General features: G+C 40.0%; 5 protein-coding genes across 5 annotated transcripts; all 5 read left to right on the plus strand.

Moving 5' to 3' along the window:
* The first annotated feature begins 544 nt into the window (after positions 1–544).
* Positions 545–3,707, plus strand: LOC146967398 (GTPase IMAP family member 8-like). The gene is made up of 5 exons (XM_085762097.1): positions 545–647; positions 739–1,425; positions 2,296–3,048; positions 3,177–3,335; positions 3,418–3,707. Exons 1-5 carry the CDS (start codon positions 623–625, stop codon positions 3,570–3,572), a joined length of 1,779 nt encoding a protein of 592 aa, XP_085618223.1. The 5' UTR covers positions 545–622; the 3' UTR covers positions 3,573–3,707.
* Positions 3,708–6,355: 2,648 nt separating this feature from the next.
* LOC146967399 (GTPase IMAP family member 8-like) lies at positions 6,356–8,924 on the plus strand. The gene is made up of 5 exons (XM_085762195.1): positions 6,356–6,380; positions 6,474–7,151; positions 7,753–8,463; positions 8,606–8,691; positions 8,808–8,924. The coding sequence occupies exons 1-5, from the start codon at positions 6,356–6,358 to the stop codon at positions 8,922–8,924; spliced, it is 1,617 nt and encodes a 538-aa protein (XP_085618321.1).
* A 2,534-nt stretch (positions 8,925–11,458) lies between these two features.
* LOC146967400 (GTPase IMAP family member 8-like) lies at positions 11,459–14,248 on the plus strand. Its single transcript, XM_085762197.1, has 5 exons — positions 11,459–11,483; positions 11,889–12,575; positions 12,967–13,719; positions 13,833–14,000; positions 14,085–14,248. The coding sequence occupies exons 1-5, from the start codon at positions 11,459–11,461 to the stop codon at positions 14,246–14,248; spliced, it is 1,797 nt and encodes a 598-aa protein (XP_085618323.1).
* A 1,773-nt stretch (positions 14,249–16,021) lies between these two features.
* Positions 16,022–18,537, plus strand: LOC146967401 (GTPase IMAP family member 8-like). The gene is made up of 3 exons (XM_085762198.1): positions 16,022–16,068; positions 16,158–16,844; positions 17,753–18,537. The coding sequence occupies exons 1-3, from the start codon at positions 16,044–16,046 to the stop codon at positions 18,535–18,537; spliced, it is 1,497 nt and encodes a 498-aa protein (XP_085618324.1). The 5' UTR covers positions 16,022–16,043.
* A 2,396-nt stretch (positions 18,538–20,933) lies between these two features.
* On the plus strand, positions 20,934–22,962 carry LOC146967402 (GTPase IMAP family member 8-like; the record flags this gene model as incomplete). Its single annotated transcript, XM_085762199.1, has 2 exons — positions 20,934–21,642; positions 22,184–22,962. Coding segments are annotated over 2 exons (1,488 nt in total), but the record flags the coding sequence as incomplete, so codon positions are not given.
* Positions 22,963–25,121: the final 2,159 nt, after the last annotated feature.

Consider the following 25,121-nt stretch of genomic DNA (forward strand, 5'->3'; position numbering starts at 1 on the left):
GCAGAGTTACTCTGATTACTGGAGAAAAGAGGAGGAGTAAATGCAGGGCTGCAGATAAGCACGCAAAAACAAAACAATCCAGTTCGTAACTGACGGTGGAAGAAGAGAAAACTTCTTGAGACTGGATGTAGTTGCAGGGTTAAATAGGTGAACAGGTGATTGACTGATAGCAGACCATCATGCATGATGGACAATGTCTCAAGTGTAGAGAGAGAGAGAATAGCAAAATAGACTGATGTCTACATACTATGGATGCAAAGTATGAATTCATCCAACCACACAATATCGCTGATGTAGTTGTAAACTATGAAACTCAATATGAACAGCTACAAATGTCAATGAAGGTTTCATTGGATGAAGCAAACAAGCAGCAAAAGAGTTTCATGAAACCAACAGCTGTGATTTACAGGGCCAGCATGGAACGAGGAAATCAAGATAACTAGTTTTATCAGGCATCTAATGTCTTGGAAATATGCTGTTGGTCCTGTTAATGGTAGGAGGGAGTTGCAGCAATGAAAATATGTGGAAGTGTGAGAGCTACATTCAGTGTTGAGCTCACACAATCGACAACAAGACATAGAGAGAGTGGAAACTTATTAGCAGATTTCCAGCTTCAGAAAACATGGAGAAAGCTACAACTGCCAAAGGTGAGTCAAAAAAAAAAACTGTGATTCATCAGCAGGATGTGAGTACGTTTTCCTTTGTGTTCATGTTTCTGTCTCACTGTCTTTCTGTCAGCGCTCAATGCAGTGATTGTGGGATCAAGGGGCTCAAATAAACATCTGGTTGGAAACATCATCCTTGGAAGAAATGTGTTTGATGGCAAAGATGCAACATTCAACTGTAAGAGAGGAGAGGGAGAAGTATGTGAGCGCAGAGTCACATTCGTTCAAACCCCAGGGTGGTTACCAGGATATCAACCCTGTGATACAGCAAAACTTCTCAAGACAGAGACTATTCTCAGCGTCACTCTGTGTCCACCTGGACTGCACGGTTTCCTCCTGGTGATTAATACAGAGCTACCATTTCAAAATGTCTACAAGAAGGCAACAAAGCAACACATGGAGCACTGTTTTGGTGAGAGGGTGTGGGATCACACTGTGGTGGTCTTCAGCCACAGAGGTGACCTCAACCATGAAGACTTTGAGGATTATATCAGAAAAGAAGGGGAACCACTGCAGTCACTTCTGGAGGCCTGTGGTAACAGGTATCACTTATTTTGTGTTGACGGAAAAGACAACAACAAGAATATCAGACAGCTGTTTGAGAAGATTGACAACACGGTGGCAAAAAACAGCTTTTATGAAATCAAGACCACACGAATACAAAGTGTTCAGGAGAGGAAGAAGGAAGTGGACAAACAAGCCGAGGAGCTGCGTTTGCAGTCACAACAACAAAGGGAAAAGCTCAGAAGTCTGCTGAGTGGTGAGTTGAGTTTGCTTGCTGTTAGAAACAATTGTTAATGGTTAGGCTATCCTTGATGATTAGGTATTAGTCATACTAATTGTATTAGGGTAGCTCAACTTGTTGATGTTTTAGTGTGGACAGTGATCTATTGAAATTCAATTCAAATCCCATTTTAATGGCATTTATAAAGTTTATAAATGTACAGTAAAGAGTTGTGGAGCTTGTGGGTTTTAAATGAAAAAATAAAGTTGGGTACGAATTTATTGATAGTTTTTCAAACTGTGAGAAATAAAATGGGTCCTGCGAAAGACCTCACTATCAGAAATGCCTCTCCTGCGCAGTTCCAGGTGCAAATGGTGCCTCACCCAGTGTATAAAAATAAAATGGATGACAGTATCAAAACATCTTCCGTGTCTGCAGCCATTACAGTCTCATTAGAGGCTTTAACAGGAACTGTTTTAGTGAGGTAGCTGGTATGACATAAATACCAGCTCTCCACCAGAGCAGGACATTAACCAGTATCACCAGCTGCTGTCCAAGAGGTGGAGTTACAGTCTGTCATTGTGATAAGAAACCTGCCTGAAGTTGTAAAGTGCTTAAGTACAGTAGAGGGCAACTGGACTTCTTTAATTTCTTGATTTCAAGAATCTAAAGAAGTCCAGGTCATTGACTACGATGACCTGGGTGACTATGAACCTTCAAGGACAAGCCTGCCTAAATTTCTCACATTTCAGTAGGATGTCAGTTTAAAAAAATGATTACATTCCTTTTTATTTTACGAATTCAGCCCTTACGCTTAGACTATTTTGATAGATTTTTCAATGACAAAAGCCAAGAAATGTCCTTATTAATACAGTTATTACATTTGTCAAATTTGTTTTCATACAGAGCTTAATCCCCACCTGAGGATCTTGATGGTTGGGTGGGTGTTATCGGGGAGGAGTGCCGCTGGAAACACCATCTTAGGACGTGAAGCCTTTCAGTCTGGAGAGAGGACGATGGAAGTCTTAAAGCAAAGTGGTAGGGTTGCAGGAAGAGAGGTCGTGGTGGTGGACACTCCTGGATGGTGGAAGTACTTCCCAGCATTGCTCACCGCCCAGAGTGTGAAGTCTGAGATAGTAAAAGGATTGTCTCAGTGCTCTCCAGCACCAAATGTCGTTCTGCTGGTGGTTCCAACTGACACAGCATTTACAGATGAACAAAAAAAAGTCATGGTAGACAACATGAGGATACTTGGACACAGAGTGTGGAGACATGTTATTGTGTTGTTTACATATGGAGATGCTTTAGGGAACAAAACTCTTGAGCAACACATTGAAAGTGAAGGGACACATCTCCGTTGGCTGATTGAGAAATGTGGAAGGAGGTATCATGTCATTGACAACACCAAGACTGATGGTGACCAGGTAACAGAGCTACTGGAGAAGATGGAGGAGATGGTGGCAGGAAACAATTTTCTGTACCTCAGTCACACAGATGATCCACAACCTGAGGAAGAGGAAAGTGAGAAACCCACTGAGATCAAATATGAGAGCACAGCCAAGGAGATCATAAAACAGCTCAACATCGGATGGGATTGCAAGCAGTGGGAAGATGACGGCCTGTTAAAAGGAAATGACAGTATGACAATACGTCCACTCTGTAAGTATCGTGAGGCATTGATAGAGCAGTGGAAAGCTGCAATACGTTCCTGCAGTGACTGAATTTGTTCCATCCTTTTGTGTAACTAATGGTCTATTGTATTTTTTAACCAGTTAGTGAAGAACCAGTTAGTGAAGATGAACAGAGGCTCAAAGATTTTGAAGGAGAGGAAGAAGACAAACCAGAAAGCAAGAGTGATGTAGGACCAGGCTTTCTGGACACGATGAATGGACTGATGGAGAGAGAGTGGATCAGACGAGAAGCATCGTTCTACAATCTCTTTGCAGGTGAATTAATTCAAGTGATTGCAAGTAATGTATTATATTATTTTTCAGTTGCTATTGTTTTAATATTTATTTTCTGCCCCAGACCAGACAGCTATCTCTGAACCAGATCATCATCAGCTGCAAGTATCACGACAAAAAGTACGATTATGGCGGGAATCCTGCAAAGTTTCAGGCTACGAGTCATCCTCTGTCACCAGTCGGGAACCAGAGGAAGACTATGAACAAGGACTTCAGTAGTTTAATATAAAACCATATGCTTGTAATACAGTATGAAAGATAATAAGGCATTTACTGCACTTCAATCAATAATATTTGAGTACAAAGCTTTCATCAGGATGATTTCCACTTTTCTTGTGAAATTTGTTTAATTTAGGGTTTCTTTAGGGGTTTTTTTTTCTTATTGTCCTTTGGAGCAGACTATTGTTATCTGGCCAGTATCTGAAACAACCCTTTAAATAGGGCCTCAGGTCACAACTGTTTATTTTATTTGAATGTAAAAACACTTACTGGATCGTATATTCATATTTTATTACCAATATACTTAACTCTTGTTGACTCAAGTCTGTGAATAAATATGGTCTGGGTGGAAATGTACATATTTGTATAGAAGACATAGTTTAAACTCGTGGACCTGCGCTGTGCAGTGTGAAGGGCAAATACCACCACTAGGCAGAATGAATACCTGTCTGTAGTGTTTACTGTAGATAACAGCTTGTTATATTTCTCAGAATGATTTTGTGATATATGCAAACTCTGATATCATTACTACAAGCAAGAACTATTTTGATTTATAAATTAGAACCTTCTCTGAAGCTTTTACACAAATATCATTGCAAATAATAAAGTCATACTTTGAAATGCTGTTATAGCACTAATAAAGCTGGATTAAATTGATCAAAGGTGGAGAATTGTTTTCCTGTTCTTTTTCAAACTAAAATAAAAGATTACATCACAACAACAGGCGAGTGGTGGTGAGCTGGCTGCAGCCTTGGCAGAGTTACACTGACTACTGGAGAAAAGAGGAGGAGTAAATGTAGAGGCTGTAGCTAAGCACGCAAAAACAAAACAATACAGTTTGTAACTATGACGGTGGAAGAAGAGAAAACTTCTTGAGACTGGATGCAGTTGCAGGGTTAAATAGGTGATTGACTGATAGCAGACCATCATGCGTGATAGACAATGTCTCAAGTGTAGAGAGAGAGAATAGTAAAACACAGACTGATGTCTACATACTATGGATGCAAAGTATGAATTAATCCAACCACACAAGTCCCATATTGCTGATGTAGTTGTAAACTATGAAACTCAATATTCAACAGCTACGAATGTCAACAAAGGTTTCATGGGATGAAGCAAACAAGTGGCAAAAGAGTTTCATAAAAGAGTTTCATGAAACCAACAGCTGTGTACAGGGCGGGGCCAGCTTGGAACAAGGAAATCAAGTTAACACACTCCCACGATGTGGAGTGAAAAAACTTACATCTACTGTACATACTGCGCATACAAAGTATGAATTCACCAAACCACACAAGTCACATATTGTTGATGTAGTTGTAAACTATAAAACTGAATATGAGCAGCTACAAATGTCAATGCAGGGCTTGACGCTAAGCTTTTTTCCAAGTAGCACTGTGCTACCATGCTGAAAAATTTAGTAGCACACAACATTTTTTAGTAGCACAATAAAAATTTTGTAGTTTTGGTGAAAATATCATTTTCAAACAAATAAAGTAGATTTAGCCTATAATCCTAACCCTGTAGACTAATTTTTAATGTTTTAACTGGCTCTTTGCCTTAACAAAAATCAGGAAAGACAAACAATGCAAATATGTGTGAGAAAATAGAATATTTATTACAACCAATATTAGTTTTTAGTTTTATGCTGTATGTGTGTGCATGTGGCCCAGGGGTGGGGGTATTGATGAGCAGTGAACCTATTCCCTCAGTATAAAAAGCTGAACATTACATACAGGGCTCTACACTAAGATTTTTTAGGAGCACAATGAAAAATGTTGTAGCAGGCTGTTTAAGCCTTAAATAATGCTGAGGGTCCAACATGACCCATTTTTACATTTGAGAACAGTAAAAACACCAAACATTTTTCCTCAACAACCTGTCACACAAGCAGCTCCATGTTGCCCCTGTGTGATGTTCAGGGACAGGTCAGACAGGGAGCTTTGAGGTTGAAGTTTATATGAATGTTGCACTGTGAGACTGTGACCACATGTCAGCTGTTCTCACCGCGACAAGGGTTTTTTTTTTTTTGATAGCTCCGCGGTAGCCTCGGAGGCCACGTACCACCTAAGGGCTTCCTTCACCTTTCAAACGGGGCAGAGCTCCGTGTGAAACAGTAGGAGAGACACAGCCCGAGACCGTGTACCGGAGGAAGAAGCAGGTCGAACGTGCACGGAAAAAAAGCGCATCGCACCGAATGTGCGCTGCTACGGTGTCGCCTTGGCGAGCATGACGCGCGTCTACCTTGAAAGTAATGTGCGGAAAAGACGTTACATCTGAACGGCCCCGATGTACACAAGCTTTAATCAATGCGGCGGCCAAAATCACCAAACAGGCAGGGGGGGCGGGGCGGGGGGGATACTGCTCACGTTAAACAGCATGCAAAGCGGTGCATGCAGTTTCTGTCCGAGTCGCACTGATGCGACTGAATGCAATTTTTTATTCGCACGGGCTATTATCAACTCGCAAATGCGAGCAAAACTGTCGCACTGTCGAGCCCTGCAATGAAGGTTTCATTGGATAGCAAACAAGCGGCAAAAGACTTTCATGAAACCAACAGCTAGTGTACAGGGACAGCATGGAACAAGGAAATCAAGATGACAAGTTTTATCAGGCATCTAATGTTTGAAAATATGCTGTTGGTCCTGTTAATGGTAGGAGGGAGTTAAAGCAATGAAAATATGTGGAAGTGTCAGAGCCACATTCAGTGTTGAGCTCACACAATCGACAACAAGACAGAGAGAGAGTGGAAACTTATTCGCAAACTTATTACAGCTTCAGAAAACATGGAGAAAGCTACAACTGCCAAAGGTGAGTCGATTAAAAAAAAGCTGTGATTCATCAGCAGGATGTGAGTATATTTTCCTTCATGTTAATATGTCTGTCTCACTGTCTTTCTGTCAGAGCTGAATGCAGTGATTGTGGGATCAAAGGGCTCATATAAACATCTGGTTGGAAACATCATCCTGGGAAGAAACGTATTTGATTTAATAGATGCAACATTCGACAATGAGAAAGGAGAAGGAGAAGTATGTGAGCGCAGAGTCACGTTGATCCAAACCCCAGGGTGGCTACCAGGATATCAGCCCTGTGATACACCAGAACTTTTCAAGACAGAGACTATTCTCAGCGTCACTCTGTGTCCACCTGGACTGCACGGTTTCCTCCTGGTGATTAATACTGAGCTACCATTCAATGAGAAGACAACAAAGCAACACATGGAGGACTGTTTTGGTGAGAGGGTGTGGGATCACACTGTGGTGGTCTTCAGCCACAAAGGTGACTTATATCATGAAGCCATTGAGGATTACATCAGCGAAGAAGGTGAACCACTGCAGTCACTTCTGGAGGCCTGTGGCAACAGGTATCATGTTCTTCGTGTTGACGACAATGACAACAGCAAAAATATCAGACAGCTGTTTGAGAAGACTGACAACATGGTGGCAAAAAACAGCTGTTATGAACTCGAGACCACACAGATACAAAGTGTTCAGGAGAGGAGAAAGGAAGTGGACAAACAAGCTGAGGAGCTGCATCTGCAGGCAAATCAACAAAGGAAAGAGCTCAGAAGCCTGCTGAGTGGTGAGTTGAATTTGTTTTGAGGAAAATTATTGGGTCTTATTTCTGTCATTTTGGGTATGATTAGATTAGTGATATTAGATTAGATTAGAATCTGGTTTACCACCAGAGCGGACATACAATGTATACGGACACAGACATTGTAACATGAAAGCTACTGAAACATGATTCAAAGCTAATAGGAAACGATTAAAGCCTAAAAGTGATAATATGTAACAAAATAAAAGACATTCATTGATAAATACCAGTGGGAAAATACCCCAGCAAATCTGTACAAACAGTAATAGGCCACATCTAACAATGTCCTTTGAAATATCTGATCACTGCAGGGACCAAGGACCTTCTTAGCCCCTTACTGGATACATACAAGATCATACATTTAGAGGTCACCCAAAGTCTGGGAACTCAATGGCAAATGCACAGTCACCACTGGTTTTAATGTGAATAGATAATTATATAGGTATCAATGATGCTGCAATCTACTTAATAGCCTTAAAGTTCTTCATAAGGTCTTCAAGATTTAATCTCAAGTCAAACTGCATGGCCTTTTACACAGAATTTTTTGATAAATATTTTGATCTTTAACAACTGTTTTCATACACAGAGCCAAAACACCACCTGAGGATCTTGATAGTTGGGTGGGTGATTTCCGGGAAGAGTGCCATTGGTGACAGGATTTTAAATCGTGAAGTTTTTCACTCTGGTGGGAGAACGGAAAAAGTTTCAAAGCAAAGTGGCGAGGTGGCTGGAAGAGAGGTTGTGGTCGTGGACACACCTGGATGGTGGAAGTTCTTGCCAGCAACATCAACCCCTTCAGATTTGAAGACTGAGATTTTAGCAGGAGTGCCTCAGTGCTCACCATCACCAAATGTCATTCTGCTGGTGGTGCCGGCAGACACGTCATTTACAGAGGAACAAAAAAGAATCACAGTGGACAACATGAAGATATTTGGACAAAGAGTGTGGAGACATGTTATTGTGCTGTTTACATATGGAGATTTTTTGGGGAGAAAAACTATTGAGCAACACATTGAAAGTGAAGGGAAGCCTCTCAAATGGCTGATTGAGAAATGTGGAAAGAGGTACCATGTCATTGACAACACGAGCAAAGATGATGGCCAGGTTATAGAGCTGTTGGAGAAGATGGAGGAGATGGTGGCAGGAAACTGTTGTTTGTACCTCAGTGAAACAAATGATCCAGAAACTGAGGAAGACAAAAGTGCTGAACCAACTGGTATCAAAGTTGAGAGCACATTCATGGAGATCATAAATGAGCTCAACATCAAATGGGATCCCAAGAACAGGGAGGAACCCCGTATGTTAAAACGAAAGAACAGTATGGATGAAAAACTAACCTGTAAGCATCATGAAACACTGACAGAACAATTTTACAGCTTGCTCTGAAATTTGTCTCATCCTTATGTATAACTAATTCCATTATGCATTTATTTAATCAGTTAGTAAAGATGAAAAGAGCCTCAAAGAATTCAACAAGATCAAGAGATTGCTGGAGAGAGAATGGATCAGACGGACAGCATCATTGGTGAAGTTCTACAGGATCCTTGCAGGTGAATTAATTGAATAACTCAACTAATTACAAGTTAATTTAGTCTTGTTCAGTCTTGTATTGTTTTAACATTTTTCATATTTTTGCCATAGACCAAACAGCCACCCCTGAACCAGATCATCATCAGCTGTGCGAATAAAAAAGGTTTGATCATGGCAGCAAACCTGTTCAACTTCAGGCTATGGGTCAGCATCGGCCAACAGCTGTAAGGCAGAGGAAGACAATGAATAAGGAGAAGAAGTAGTTCAAGGTTAAAACCATTTACTTGTAACATGGAGGATGTGAAGGCATTTTATGAACTAAAAGACACTTTAAGAAGCAGGCCTTAACACTAGGGCCTTGGGTCATGTTTACTTTGATAGTCAAAAGTATAAGCACAAGTCTATGGTTTTAAGTAATGGTTCATATAACTATATTTTACCAAGCTTTTGTCAAGCCCCGATAGTGAATAAATATAGACCCCTTCATGGCCTACGTCAATGTGACATCACAACATTAGCTGGAGGCAAGCTTGAGGCGAACACTGTCGCTGTTACTTGCGAAAATGTCGTCTTGCTGTGTTTTTGGGTGCCAAAACCACAAAAACACGAAGTTGAAGTCTTATCTCATATCAGTCAGAGAAATCGTAGACGACTTTGGTTGAACGCGGTTATACAAAAGAATTGGACTGAAAGTATCATCACCAACGCTCGTGTTTGCAGCACACACTTCATATCAGTTAAGATTAATATGTAATGCATCATCAGTTTCAGCCTGGATAACTTTATGGGTTAGACTAAATTGTGATTGAAATAACGCTGAGTTAATCATTATTTAGGGGATTCATGAAACATGTTAACACTAATGTTAATGCCAAGCGCTAGCTAATTCAACGTTGTAGTAGAGATGTAGTTATAGACGTGTAACGATTTTTATGTCTTTCTTCTGTGAAGATGTCTGGTCATTGCACGGTGGGCAGTCCTGTCAAATCGTCCATCCAGTGAGTTAGAGTGAAGGGGTTGATGAATGTCAGCCCATTATTCAGAGTCAACTTTTTAAAATAACACTCATGGTCTCGGGAGAGTGAGTGTACACTATACATGTACTTGCATATTCACTAAAATATGTGTTTTCCTCGTCCATGCAAAAACAGTCCATTAAAACATGCTAACCAGCGTTTACAAGCTAGCGCGTTTGAGATGTCTTGCCTCCCGTTAAGCCCCACCACACCCACCGCCCCAAAAAACACGTCACACTGTTTTCAAGCTAAGGGGTCATAGTCTGCTTTGTGCTGTCTGTGGGGCAAATAGCACCACTGCCTTACTGAATACATATTGCACTTTTCTTTTTTTTTAAATAAAGACATCAGCAGTTTGGTCACTTTGTCACTGGATGATTTAGTGATTTGCAAACTCTGATACAATTACTGCTACGGGGGAAAACAATTTTGATTCATAAATGAGAATATGACATTTTATTATTTTCACATTTAGAGGGATTGTTTTAGAACTTCGATTTGTTCTCAAGCTGAAATGTGATCTGGCCTGGTATCAATGAAAATATTTCAAATAAGATGATTGAGCAATTTATCTTTAATTCACTGAAACCACTTTTGATTACTGAGACTCTGTTAAATAAGCTTCTATAAGTGATATCTAATATATAAAAACTGTATTTTATATTTTTCGAAGGGGGGGGGGGGGGACGACGAAAAAAGCTTTTTTCGTCTCTGTATTTTATATTATTTCTATTTGTTATTGTTTTTTCTTTTAATTGATAGGGACTATGAGAACTCACATGAAAGTTGGGACAAGAGTGAGGGAATGTTATGTAGCAGAGAGTTTTATCATACATATTGTTGTACTGTACAGAAATCATGATGCTTTCTCTGATCCATATTAAAGCTCTCACACAAGTATCATAGCAAATTATAAAGTCCAATTGTGAAATGCCTTTACAGTACTAATAAAGCTGGATCAAATTGATCAAAGGTGGAGAATTGTTTTCCTCTTCTTTTTCAAACTTCAATAAAAGCTTACAGCACAACAACAGGTGAGTGGTGGTGAGCTGGCTGCAGCCTTGGCAGAGTTACACTGATTACTGGAGAAAAGAGGAGGAGTAAATGCAGAGGCTGCAGATAAGTACGCAAAAACAAAACAATCCGGTTCGTAACTATGACTGACTGAGATGGAAGAAGAGAAAAAGTCCAGAGACCGGATGCATTTGCAGGGTTAAGGTGAACAGGTGATTGATTGACGGCAGGCTATCATGGATGATAATGCCTCAAGTGTAAAGAGAGAGAAAAAAACAAAAAAACAAAATACACAAGGCAAAAAATTAACACACTCCCACAATGTGGAGTAAAAAAACTGATGTCTACATACTGTGCATACAAAGTATGAATTCACCAAACCTCACAAGTCACATATTGCTGATGTAGTTGTAAACTATAAAACTGAATATGAGCAGCTACAAAGGTCAATAGAAGATTCCATTGGATAAAGCAAAAAATCAACAAATGACTTTCATGAAACCAACAGCTGTGATTTACAGGGACAGCATGGAACAAGGAAATCAAGATGAAAAGTTTAATCAGGCATCTGATGTCTTGAAAATATGCTGTTGGTCCTGTTAATTAAAGGAGGGAGTTGCAGCAATAAAAATATGTGAAAGTGTGAGAGCTACATTCAGTGTTGAGCTCACACAATCGACAACAAGACAGAGAGAATAAAAACTTATTAGCAGATTTCCCTCTTCAGAAAACATGGAGAAAGCTACAACTGCCAAAGGTGAGTCGATAAAAAAAACTGTGATTCATCAGCAGGTGTGAGTATATTTTCCTGTATGTTAATGTCAAGGGGAGAAAACAGCCAGCACACTCAAAATATCCCTTTGATGATTCTTTAATTCAGGACAGGCAAGGCACGGATGTTTCCACCTAAGTCTTTTTCAATGACATTGCAACAATCACATTGAAAAAGACTTCGGTCGAAACGTCTGTGCCTTGTCCAGAATTAAAGAATCATCAAAGGGATATTTTGAGTGTGCTGGCTGTTTTCTCCCCTGGTCAGTCTGCTGCCGCGGCCGTGCACCTCCTTCAAGATTTATTCTTTTATTATTTTTTGGGTGAGTGCTCGCTTCTCCCTCCTGTGTCCCTGTATGTTAATGTCTCTGTCTCACTGTCTTTCTGTCAGAGCTGAATGCAGTGATTGTGGGATCAAAGGACTTAAATAAACACCTGTTTGGAAACATCATCTTGGGAAGAAATGCATTTGCTGCATTAGATGCATCATTTGACTGTCAGAGAGGAGAAGGAGAAGTATGTGAGCGGAAAGTCACATTGGTCTTAACTCCAGGGTGGCTCCGAGGATATCAACCCTGTGATACACCAGAACTTTTCAAGACAGAGACTATTCTCAGCGTCACTCTGTGTCCACCTGGACTGCACGGTTTCCTCCTGGTGATTAATGCTGAGCTACCATTCAAAGATGTCTACAAGAAGGCAACAAAGCAACACATGGAGTACTGTTTTGGTGAGAGGGTGTGGGATCACACTGTGCTGGTCTTCAGCCACAGAGGTGACCTAGACCATGAAGACTTTGAGGATTACATCAGAAAAGAAGGGGAACCACTGCAGTCACTTCTGGAGGCCTGTGGTAACAGGTATCACATCTTCTGTGTTGACGGCAATGACAACAGCAAAAATGTCAGGCAGCTGTTTGAGAAGATTGACAATGTGGTGGCAGAAAACAGCTGTTATGAAGTCGAGACTGCACGGATACAAAGTGTTCAGGAGAGGAGGAAAGAAGTGGACAAAAGAGCAAAGGAGCTGCGTCTGCAGACACAACTAAAAAGGGAAAAGCTCAGAAGTCTGCTGAGTGGTGAGTTGAATTTGCGATTTGTTTTATCCATGTTTGTTGAGGAAAATTTGGGATCTTGTTTATGCTGTTTTGCCTATGATTAGATTATTAAACTTTACTGATTTCGATAGGAAAACTTGTTTACCAGAAATCCTTAGACTTTGAGTATTAGTCATACTAACATTGTACTAGTGTCATTACGGTAAGGCAACCTACAGTACCAATCTTTGACTGTGAATTATGATCTACTGTTAAGATAAACTGCACAGAATGCCTCATTAAAAAGGAGCTACATATAGACATTTAAATGTAAAAGTTCATTCAATGCTAATTCAGTTCACTGTCAATGCCTAATAAGTTTGTCTTTTACCTGATCACCAACCTGATCATATTTGTAACCGTTTTTGTACAGAACTAAAACCCCACCTGAGGATCTTGATGGTTGGGTGGGTGTTTTCTGGGAAGAGCGCCGCTGGAAACACCATCTTAGGACGTGAAGGGTTTCAGTCTGGTGAGAGAACGATGAAAGTTTCAATGCAGAGTGGCGAGGTGGCTGGAAGAGAGGTTGTAGTTGTGGACACTCGTGGATGGTGGAAGTTCTTCCCAGCATCATTTAACCCTGCAGTGGTGAAGACTGAGATATTAAAAGGAGTGTCTCTGTGCTCACCATTACCAAATGTCGTTCTGCTGGTGGTGCCAGCAGATTCTGCATTTACAGATGAACAAAGAAAGGTCACAGAGGACAACATGAAGATACTTGGACAGATAGTGTGGAGACATGTTATTGTGCTGTTTACATCCGGAGACACTTTAGGGAACAAAACTATTGAGCAACACATTGAAAGTGAAGGAACTCCTCTCCGTTGGCTGATTGAGAAATGTGGAAGGAGGTATCATGTCATTGACAACACCAAGACTGCTGGTGACCAGGTAACAGAGCTGCTGGAGAAGATGGAGGAGATGGTGGCAGAAAAATATTTCCTCTACCCAAGTCACACAGATGATCAAGAACCTCAGGAAGAGAAAAGTGATGAACCAACTGAAATCAAAGATGAGAGCACAGCCAAGAAGATCATGGAACAGTTCAACATCGAATGGGATTACAAGAATTGGGAAGATCACCGTCTGTTAAAAGGAAATGACAGCATGGAAATACGGCCAATCTGTAAGCATCATGAGACAAAACAAAAACAGTAAAAAGCTACACCTTCCAGTATGTTCCTGTTTCATCCTCATGTATAACTAACATGATTATTGTATTATTTTTTTTACCACTAGTTGGTGAAGAAGAACAGAGGCTCAAGGATTTTGAAGGAGAGGAAGAAGACAAAACAGAGGCTGCAGATGATGCAGGATCTGGCTCTCTGACCATGATAAAGGGATTGCTGGAGAGAGAGTGGATCAGACGAGAAGCAGCAATGGAACAGTTCTACAGGTTCTTTGCAGGTGAATTGATTGAATATAAAGGAAGTGTTAGTAACTTCTGTCTTGAACAGTTTTGTTGTTTACAACTTTTATTTTATGTCACAGACAACGCAGCCATTTCTGAACCAGATCCTCATCAGTTGCGAGAATCAAGAGATAAAGTACGACTATGGCAGCAAACCAACACAGCTTCAGGCTACGGGACAGCCTCCTACACCTCCAGTAAAGCAGAGGAAGACAATGGGGGACAAGAAATCAAAAACACCTGATTGTAATGTGAAACCTAAGTCATTCACTGCATTTTATTCAATCATGCAGCGATTTCTGTTATGAAATGAAATAATTTAATTCCAGACAAAAATGCATAGTAGAGGGAAATTGTTCTGCACTGATTATTTATTGCCTATTACTGTAGGACATGCAGAAGTTATCATTTTATATTCATATATAAGTTTAGATATTAACAAAATATTGGAATAGTGTTAGTGAAAATATACACTGTATTACTGATAGAGCATGAAAGTGATCAACTTTATATGACAGCATTTTATCCATATCCCTCACCTCACTCAACCAGTTTATCCTTTTACTGTTTAAAACATTTTTATGATGTTGAACAAAGGAACTGAGCACATGAAGGCGGCATGCAGGTATTTTAGTTATCGTCCTTTAGTGCAGACTACTGTTATCTAGCCAGTATCTGTGGTGGTGCCACCTGATTCTTCTTTTGCTTAAGTGAGGGCATTGGGCTATTAGGCTACAGGGACACTTCAAGACACAGGATTTAGGCCTAATAATAGGGCCTCAGGTCACAACTGTTTGTTTGATTTGAATGTAAAAAGAAGAAACACAAGTGGATGTTTTTGCATCCATAGTATGTTGAACGTGTAACAGTACAGCATTGAATTATACTTTATTACCGATACTGTTTTATAATATTTTTTTGTTGACCCCACATGGTGAATAAATGTGGTCTGGGTGGAAATGTATGTACAGTATATTTGTACAGTTACACTTGTGGACCTGCCCAGTGCAGTGTGAAGGGAAAACAGCACATTTACTGCACATTTATCTTCCATGTGTTGTAAAGACTTGGGAAGGGAGATTTACTCTATGTTCCTAAGTACTCAGGAATTGTATGTCATTGTGCTGTATTGAAATAATGATGTATTACAGCTCTTACACAAATATCATAGCAAATAACAAAGTCTGTCTTTGAAATGCTGTTATTACATTGATAAAGCTGGATCAAATTCATCAAAAGTGGAGGATTGTTTTTCTGTTCTTTTTCAAACTTCAATAAAAGCTTACAGCACAACAACAGGTGAGTGGTGGTGAGCTGGCTGCAGCCTTGGCAGAGTTACTCTGATTACTGGAGAAAAGAGGAGGAGTAAATGCAGAGGCTGCAGATGAGCACGCAAAAACAAACCAATCCGGTTCGTAACTACAGTATGACTGTGACTGAGATGGAAGAAGAGAAAAAGTCCAGAGACTGGATGCAGTTGCAGGGTTAAGGTGAACAGGTGATTGATTGACGGCAGGCTATCATGGATGATAGATAATGCCTCAAGTGTAGACAGAGAGAAGAAACAAAAACAAAATACACCCATTCATACTGTACCAAAGGCAGAAAGTTAACACACTCCCACAACGTGGAGTGAAAAAACTGACATCTACTGTACATACTGCGCATACAAAGTATGAATTCACCCAACCACACAAGTCACATATTGCTGATGTAGTTGTAAACTATAAAACTGAATATGAGCAGCTACAAATGGCAATGGAAGATTTCATTGGATAAAGTAAACAAGCAGCAACTGAGTTTCATGAAACCAACAGCTGTGATTTACAGGGCCAGCATGGAACAAGGAAATCAAGATAACAAGTTTAAGAAGGGATCTGATGTCTTGAAAATATGCTGTTGGTCCTGTTAACGGTAGGAGGGATTTGCAGCAATGAAAATATGTGGAAGTGTCAGAGCCACATTCACTGTTGAGCTCACACAATTGACAACAAGACACAGAGAGAATGAAAATTAGCAGATTTCCCTCTTCAGAAAACATGGCGAAAGCTACAACTGCCAAAGGTGACGAACAAACTGTGATTCATCAGCAGGTGTGAGTATATTTTCTTTTACTGTATGTTAATGTTTCTGTCTCACTGTCTTTCTATCAGAGCTGAATGCAGTGATTGTGGGATCAAAGGACTTAAATAAACATCTCGTCGGAAACATAATTCTGGGAAGAAACGTGTTTGATGCAAAAGATGCAACATTTGACTGTGAGAGAGGAGAGGGAGAAGTATGTGAGCGCAGAGTCACATTGATCCAAACACCTGGGTGGGAGCGAGGATATCAACCCTGTGATACACCAGATCTTCTCAAGACAGAGACTATTCTCAGCGTCACTCTGTGTCCACCTGGACTGCACGCTTTCCTCCTGGTGATTAATGCTGAGCTACCATTCAAAGATGACTACAAGAAGGCAACAAAGCAACACATGGGGCATTTCTTTGGTCAGAGGGTGTGGGATCACACTGTGGTGGTCTTCAGCCGCAGAGGTGACCTAGACCATGAAGACTTTGAGGATTACATCAGAAAAGAAGGGGAACCGCTCCAGTCACTTCTGGAGGCCTGTGGTAACAGGTACCACATCCTTTGTGTTGACGACAATGACAACAGCAAAAACGCCAGGAAGCTGTTTGAGAAGATTGACAACATGGTGGCAGAAAACAGCTGTTATGAAATTGAGACTGCACGGATACAAAGTGTTCAGGAGAGGAGGAAAGAAGTGGACAAAAAAGCTGAGGAGCTGCATCTGCAGGCAAAACAAAAAAGGCAGAAGCTCAGAAGTCTGCTGAGTGGTGAGTTGAATTTGCTTGAAATGTTTTTAATGGAAAATCCTTATATAGTATTGGTCTAACACATTAGGGTGGATAACTTGTCAATCTTTTACTGTGGATTATGATCTACTGTTCAGATGAACTGCACAGAATGCATCAGTAAAAAGGAGCTACAGATAGATATTCAAATGTAAAAGCTTATTCATTGCTGATCAGTTCGTTGTCAACCCTTAAAAAGTTAGTCCTTTAACCGTAGCAAAGCAAGCAAAAGTCATTTTTATAGCACATAAAATCAAATGAAAGAACTTAAACATCAACAGAAGTTAAAACACTAGATTAACACCAGATACTATATAGAACAATGGTTAAAAGCATAAAATGCCATACAGCAGACATGTGGTCAAGACGTACAGCTGTGACCAGTCACAGTCTCACGGTGCATCTCAATCAAATAAACTTCAAACAATCTCAAAGCTCTCTGTCTTCAGACTTCCCAGATAATCAAACAGGGGAGAACATGAAGCTGTCTTGCGTGATTGGTTACTTAGTTGAATATCAGTCTCTACATTAGGCTGATTTGTTAGTGCTTTGTTATGTTGTTATGATAATTAATACATGCTAAGTAACAATCATGTAAGTTTAACAATTCCTACAGGAAACACAAATTTATGTTTAATGAATCAATTATTGTGTTGGTCATAATATAGACCAGGGATTTATTGTATCTGCTGAACACTGATGATAAGGAGCTTAAAAAATAACCGGATATTATATCGCAATTGCAATATTGGTAAAGAAAAAAAAAAATTACAATGAGGTTAATTTCCCAAATAGTTAAATGTGACTACCTGTGTAATTTTCTTTAAAAACCTTGAAGTAACCAAATGTCCCCTAAAATTATCATATTTGTCACCACTGTTTGAAAACAGGGCCAAAACCCCCGCTGAGGATCTTGATGGTTGGGTGGGTGTTTTCTGGGAAGAGCGCCACTGGAAACACCATCTTAGGACGTGAAGTGTTTCAGTTTGGTGAGAGAACGATGACAGTTTCAAAGCAGAGTGGCGAGGTGGCTGGAAGAGAGGTTGTAGTTGTGGACACTCCTGGATGGTGGAAGTTCTTCCCAGCATCATTAAACCCTGCAGTGGTGAAGACTGACATATTAAAAGGAGTGTCTCTGTGCTCACCATTACCAAATGTCGTTCTGCTGGCTGTGCCCTCCGACACATCATTTACAGATGAACAAAAAAAAGTCACAGAGGACAACATGAGGATACTTGGACAGATAGTGTGGAGACATGTTATTGTGCTGTTTACATCTGGAGACATTTTAGGGAAAAAAACTATTGAGCAACACATTGAAAGTGAAGGAACTCCTCTCCGTTGGCTGATTGAGAAATGTGGAAGGAGGTATCATGTCATTGACAACACCAAGACTGCTGGTGACCAGGTAACAGAGCTGCTGGAGAAGATGGATGAGATGGTGGCAGGAAACTATTTTCTGTTCCTCAGTCACACAGGTGAGCCAGAACCTCAGGAAGAGAAAAGTGATGAACCAACTGAAATCAAAGATGAGAGCACAGCCAAGGAGATCATGGAACAGCTCAACATGGACTGGGATCGTAAGAACTGGGAGGAAGCCCATCTGTTAAAAGGAAATGACAGTTTAAGAATACGTCCAAACTGTAAGCATCATGAGACATTAAAAGCACCGTAAAAAGCTACATTTCACAGTTTGTTCCTGCAATGTCTTTTGTTTCATCCTTTGTGTAATTAACACAATCTTTGTATTTTTTAACCAGTTAGTGATGATGAACAGGGGCACAAAGACTCTGAAGGAGAGGAAGAAGACAAAACAGAGACTGCAGATGATGCAGGATCTGGCTCTCTGACCATGATAAAGGGATTGCTGGAGAGAGAGTGGATCAGACGAGAAGCGGCAATGGAACAGTTCTACAGGTTCTTTGCAGGTGAATTAATTGAATATAAAGGAAGTGTTAGTAACTTCTGTCTTGATCAGTTTTGTTGTTTACAGCTTTTATTTTATGTCACAGACAACGCAGCCATTTCTGAACCAGATCCTCATCAGTTGCGAGAATCAAGAGATAAAGTACGACTATGGCAGCAAACCAACACAGCTTCAGGCTACGGGACAGCCTCCTACACCTCCAGTAAAGCAGAGGAAGACAATGGGGGACAAGAAGTAAAAAACACCTGATTGTAATGTGAAACCTAAGTCATTTATTGCATTTTATTCAATCATGCAGCGATTTCTGTTATGAAATGAAATAATTTAATTCCAGACAAAAATGCATAGTAGAGGGAAATTGTTCTGCACTGATTATTTATTGCCTATTACTGTAGGACATGCAGAAGTTATCATTTTATATTCATATATAAGTTTAGATATAACAAAATATTGGAATAGTGTTAGTGAAAATATACACTGTATTACTGATAGAGCATGAAAGTGATCAACTTTATATGACAGCATTTTATCCATATCCCTCACCTCACTCAACCAGTTTATCCTTTTACTGTTTAAAACATTTTTATGATGTTGAACAAAGGAACTGAGCACATGATGGCGGCATGCAGGTATTTTAGTTATTGTCCTTTAGTGCAGACTATTGTTATCTAACCAGTATCTGTGGTGGTGCCACCTGATTCTTCTTTTGCTTAAATGAGGGCATTGGGCTATTAGGCTACAGGGACACTTCAAGACACAGGCCTTAATAATAGGGCCTCAGGTCACAACTGTTTGTTTGATTTGAATGTAAAAAGAAGAAACACAAGTGGATGTTTTTGCATCCATAGTATGTTGAACGTGTAACAGTACAGCATTGAATTATACTTTATTACCGATTCTGTTTTATAATATTTTTTTGTTGACCCCATATGGTGAATAAATGTGGTCTGGGTGGAAATGTATGTACAGTATATTTGTACAGTTACACTTGTGGACCTGCCCAGTGCAGTGTGACGGGAAAACAGCACATTTACTGCACATTTATCTTCCATGTGTTGTGAAGACTTGGGAAGGGAGATTTGCTCTATGTTCCTAAGTACTCAGGAATTGTATGTCATTGTGCTGTATTGAAATAATGATGTATTACAGCTCTTACACAAATATCATAGCAAATAACAAAGTCTGTCTTTGAAATGCTGTTATTACATTAATAAAGCTGGATCAAATTCATCAAAAGTGGAGGATTGTTTTTCTGTTCTTTTTCAAACTTAAATAAAAGCTTACAGCACAACAACAGGTGAGTGGTGGTGAGCTGGCTGCAGCCTTGGCAGAGTTACACTGATTACTGGAGAAAAGAGGAGGAGTAAATGCAGAGGCTGCAGATAAGCACGCAAAAACAAAACAATCTGGTTCATAACTACAGTATGACTGTGACTGAGATGGAAGAAGAGAAAAAGTCCAGAGACCGAATGCAGTTGCAGGGTTAAGGTGAACAGGTGATTGATTGACGGCAGGCCATCATGGATGATAGATAATGCCTCAAGTGTAGAGAGAGAGAGAGAGAGAGAGAGAGAGAGAGAAGAAACAAAAACAAAATACACCCATTCAAACCAAAGGCAGAAAGTTAACACACTCCCACGATGTGGAGTGAAAAAACTGACATCTACTGTACATACTGCGCATACAAAGTATGAATTCACCCAACCACACAAGTCACATATTGCTGATGTAGTTGTAAAATATAAAACTGAATATGAGCAGCTACAAATGGCAATGGAAGATTTCATTGGATAAAGCAAACAAGCAGCAACTGAGTTTCATGAAACCAACAGCTGTGTTTACAGGGCCAGCATGGAGCAAGGAAATCAAGATAACAAGTTTAAGAAGGGATCTGATGTCTTGAAAATATGCTGTTGGTCCTGTTAGTTGAAGGAGGGATTTGCAGCAATAATGTGGAAGTGTCAGAGCTACATTCACTGTTGAGCTAACACAATCGACAACAAGACACAGAGAGAATGAAAACTTATTAGCAGATTTCCCTCTTCAGAAAACATGGAGAAAGCTACAACTGCAAAAGGTGAGCATATAAAGAAACTGTGATTCATCAGCAGGTGTGAGTATATTTTCCTGCATGTTAATGTCTCTGTCTCACTGTCTTTCTGTCAGAGCTGAATGCAGTGATTGTGGGATCAAAGGACTTAAATAAACATCTGTTTGGAAACATTGTCTTGGGAAGAAATGCATTTTCTGCATTAGATGCAACATTTGACTGTGAGAGAGGAGAGGGAGAAGTATGTGAGCGGAAAGTCACATTGATCCAAACCCCGGGGTGGCTGCGAGGATATCAACCCTGTGATACACCAGAACTTCTCAAGACAGAGACTATTCTCAGCGTCACTCTGTGTCCACCTGGACTGCACGCTTTCCTCCTGGTGATTAATGCTGAGCTACCATTCAAAGATGTCTACAAGAAGGCAACAAAGAAACATATGGAGCACTGTTTTGGTGAGAAGGTGTGGGATCACACTGTGGTGGTCTTCAGCCACAGAGGTGACCTCAACCATGAAGACTTTGAGGATTACATCAGAAAAGAAGGGGAACCACTGCAGTCACTTCTGGAGGCCTGTGGTAACAGGCATCACATCTTTTGTATTGACAGCAATGACAACAGCAAAAACGTCAGGCAGCTGTTTGAGAAGATTGACAACATGGTGGCAGAAAACAGCTGTTATGAAGTCAAGACCACACGGATAAAGAGTGTTCAGGAGAGGAGGAGGGAAGTGGACAAACAAGCCGAGGAGCTGCGTCTGCAGTCACAACAAAAAAGGGAAAAGCTCAGAAGTCTGCTGAGTGGTGAGTTGAATTTGTGACATGTTTTATCCACGTTTGTTGAGGAAAATTTTGGATCTTGTTTCTGTTGTTTTGCCTATGATTAGATTATTAAACTTTACTGATTTCGATAGGAAAACTTGTTTACCAGAAATCCTTAGACTTTGAGTATTAGTCCTACTAACATTGTACTAGTGTCATTAGGGTAAGGCAACCTATCAATCTTTGACTGTGGATTATGATCGACTGTTCAGATAAACTGCACAGAATGCATCATTAAAAAGGACCTACATATAGACATTTAAATGTAAAAGTTCATTCAATTTTAATTCAGTTCACTGTCAATGGCTAATACGTTTGTCTTTTACCCGTAGCAAAGCAAGCAAGAGTAATTTGTAAAGCACATAAAATCAGACGAAAGAAATGAATCACATTAACATAAGTTAAAACACCAGATATAGAATAATGGTTAAAAGCATAAATACCATAAAATAAAACCATAAAAAGTTTTAAGAACAGACAAATGCCTTCTAAAATGATCATATTTGTAACCGTTTTTGTACAGAACTAAAACCCCACCTGAAGATCTTGATGGTTGGGTGGGTGTTTTCTGGGAAGAGTGCCGCTGGAAACACCATCTTAGGACGTGAGGTGTTTCAGTCTGGTGAGAGAACGATGAAAGTTTCAATGCAGAGTGGCGAGGTGGCTGGAAGAGAGGTTGTAGTTGTGGACACTCGTGGATGGTGGAAGTTCTTCCCAGCATCATTTAACCCTGCAGTGGTGAAGACTGAGATATTAAAAGGAGTGTCTCTGTGCTCACCATTACCAAATGTTGTTCTGCTGGTGGTGCCAGCAGATTCTGCATTTACAGATGAACAAAGAAAGGTCACAGAGGACAACATGAAGTTATTTGGACAGATAGTGTGGAGACATGTTATTGTGCTGTTTACATCCGGAGACACTTTAGGGAACAAAACTATTGAGCAACACATTGAAAGTGAAGGAACTCCTCTCCGTTGGCTGATTGAGAAATGTGGAAGGAGGTATCATGTCATTGACAACACCAAGACTGCTGGTGACCAGGTAACAGAGCTGCTGGAGAAGATGGAGGAGATGGTGGCAGAAAAATATTTCCTCTACCCAAGTCACACAGATGATCAAGAACCTCAGGAAGAGAAAAGTGATGAACCAACTGAAATCAAAGATGAGAGCACAGCCAAGAAGATCATGGAACAGTTCAACATCGAATGGGATTACAAGAATTGGGAAGATCACCGTCTGTTAAAAGGAAATGACAGCATGGAAATACGGCCAATCTGTAAGCATCATGAGACAAAACAGTAAAAAGCTACACCTTCCAGTATGTTCCTGTTTCATCCTCATGTATAACTAATGTGATTATTGTATTTTTTTTTACCACTAGTTGGTGAAGATGAACAGAGGCTCAAGGATTTTGAAGGAGAGGAAGAAGACAAAACAGAGGCTGCAGATGATGCAGGATCTGGCTCTCTGACCATGATAAAGGGATTGCTGGAGAGAGAGTGGATCAGACGAGAAGCAGCAATGGAACAGTTCTACAGGTTCTTTGCAGGTGAATTGATTGAATATAAAGGAAGTGTTAGTAACTTCTGTCTTGAACAGTTTTGTTGTTTACAACTTTTATTTTATGTCACAGACAACGCAGCCATTTCTGAACCAGATCCTCATCAGTTGCGAGAATCAAGAGATAAAGTACGACTATGGCAGCAAACCAACACAGCTTCAGGCTACTGGACAGCCTCCTACACCTCCAGTAAAGCAGAGGAAGACAATGGGGGACAAGAAGTCAAAAACACCTGATTGTAATGTGAAACCTAAGTCATTTACTGCATTTTATTCAATCATGCAGCGATTTCTGTTATGAAATGAAATAATTTAATTCCAGACAAAAATGCATAGTAGAGGGAAATTGTTCTGCACTGATTATTTATTGCCTATTACTGTAGGACATGCAGAAGTTATCATTTTATATTCATATATAAGTTTGGATATTAACAAAATATTGGAATAGTGTTAGTGAAAATATACACTGTATTACTGATAGAGCATGAAAGTGATCACCTTTATATGACAGCATTTTATCTATATCCCTCACCTCACTCAACCGGTTTATCCTTTTACTGTTTAAAACATTTTTATGATGCTGAACAAAGGAACTGAGCACATGATGGCGGCATGCAGGTATTTTAGTTATTGTCCTTTAGTGCAGACTACTGTTATCTAGCCAGTGTCTGTGGTGGTGCCATCTGATTCTTCTTTTGCTTAGGTGAGGGCATTTTATGGACTATTAGGCTACAGGGACACTTCAAGACACAGGCCTTAATAATAGGGCCTCAGGTCACAACTGTTTGTTTGATTTGAATGTAAAAAGAAGAAACACAAGTGGATGTTTTTGCATCCATAGTATGTTGAACGTGTAACAGTACAGCATTGAATTATACTTTATTACCGATACTGTTTTATAATATTTTTTTGTTGACCCCATATGGTGAATAAATGTGGTCTGGGTGGAAATGTATGTACAGTATATTTGTACAGTTACACTTGTGGACCTGCCCAGTGCAGTGTGAAGGGAAAACAGCACATTTACTGCACATTTATCTTCCATGTGTTGTGAAGACTTGGGAAGGGAGATTTACTCTATGTTCCTAAGTACTCAGGAATTGTATGTCATTGTGCTGTATTGAAATAATGATGTATTACAGCTCTTACACAAATATCATAGCAAATAACAAAGTCTGTCTTTGAAATGCTGTTATTACATTAATAAAGCTGGATCAAATTTGTCAAAAGTGGAGGATTGTTTTTCTGTTCTTTTTCAAACTTCAATAAAAGCTTACAGCACAACAACAGGTGAGTGGTGGTGAGCTGGCTGCAGCCTTGGCAGAGTTACACTGATTACTGGAGAAAAGAGGAGGAGGAAATGCAGAGGCTGCAGATGAGCACGCAAAAACAAAACAATCCGGTTCGTAACTACAGTATGACTGTGACTGAGATGGAAGAAGAGAAAAAGTCCAGAGATTGGATGCAGTTGCAGGGTTAAGGTGAACAGGTGATTGATTGACGGCAGGCCATCATGGATGATAGATAATGCCTCAAGTGTAGAGAGAGAGAGAGAAGAAACAAAAACAAAATACACCCATTCATACCAAAGGCAGAAAGTTAACACACTCCCACGACGTGGAGTGAAAAAACTGACATCTACTGTACATACTGCGCATACAAAGTATGAATTCACCCAACCACACAAGTCACATATTGCTGATGTCGTTGTAAACTATAAAACTGAATATGAGCAGCTACAAATGGCAATGGAAGATTTCATTGGATAAAGCAAACAAGCAGCAACTGAGTTTCATGAAACCAACAGCTGTGATTTACAGGGCCAGCATGGAGCAAGGAAATCAAGATAACAAGTTTAAGAAGGGATCTGATGTCTTGAAAATATGCTGTTGGTCCTGTTA

The sequence above is a fragment of the Trachurus japonicus genome, chromosome 19 (assembly GCF_045865225.1).
Source record: "Trachurus japonicus isolate A0001 chromosome 19, Traja_1.0".
NCBI classification, from domain to species: Eukaryota; Metazoa; Chordata; class Actinopteri; order Carangiformes; family Carangidae; genus Trachurus; species Trachurus japonicus.

Excerpts from the sequence above, each read along its gene's own strand:
- LOC146967398 (XM_085762097.1), top strand. The coding sequence starts at position 623 with ATGGAGAAAGCTACAACTGCCAAAG. Across the intron at positions 648-738 it reads GAAAGCTACAACTGCCAAAG|CGCTCAATGCAGTGATTGTG; the intron begins GTGAGTCAAAAA and ends TCTTTCTGTCAG. Across the intron at positions 3,049-3,176 it reads TATGACAATACGTCCACTCT|TTAGTGAAGATGAACAGAGG; the intron begins GTAAGTATCGTG and ends GTGAAGAACCAG.
- LOC146967399 (XM_085762195.1), top strand. The coding sequence starts at position 6,356 with ATGGAGAAAGCTACAACTGCCAAAG. Across the intron at positions 6,381-6,473 it reads GAAAGCTACAACTGCCAAAG|AGCTGAATGCAGTGATTGTG; the intron begins GTGAGTCGATTA and ends TCTTTCTGTCAG. Across the intron at positions 8,692-8,807 it reads TCAGACGGACAGCATCATTG|ACCAAACAGCCACCCCTGAA; the intron begins GTGAAGTTCTAC and ends TTTTTGCCATAG.
- LOC146967400 (XM_085762197.1), top strand. The coding sequence starts at position 11,459 with ATGGAGAAAGCTACAACTGCCAAAG. Across the intron at positions 13,720-13,832 it reads CATGGAAATACGGCCAATCT|TTGGTGAAGAAGAACAGAGG; the intron begins GTAAGCATCATG and ends TTTTACCACTAG. Across the intron at positions 14,001-14,084 it reads GTTCTACAGGTTCTTTGCAG|ACAACGCAGCCATTTCTGAA; the intron begins GTGAATTGATTG and ends TTTATGTCACAG.
- LOC146967401 (XM_085762198.1), top strand. The coding sequence starts at position 16,044 with ATGGCGAAAGCTACAACTGCCAAAG. Across the intron at positions 16,069-16,157 it reads GAAAGCTACAACTGCCAAAG|AGCTGAATGCAGTGATTGTG; the intron begins GTGACGAACAAA and ends TCTTTCTATCAG. Across the intron at positions 16,845-17,752 it reads GCTCAGAAGTCTGCTGAGTG|GGCCAAAACCCCCGCTGAGG; the intron begins GTGAGTTGAATT and ends GTTTGAAAACAG.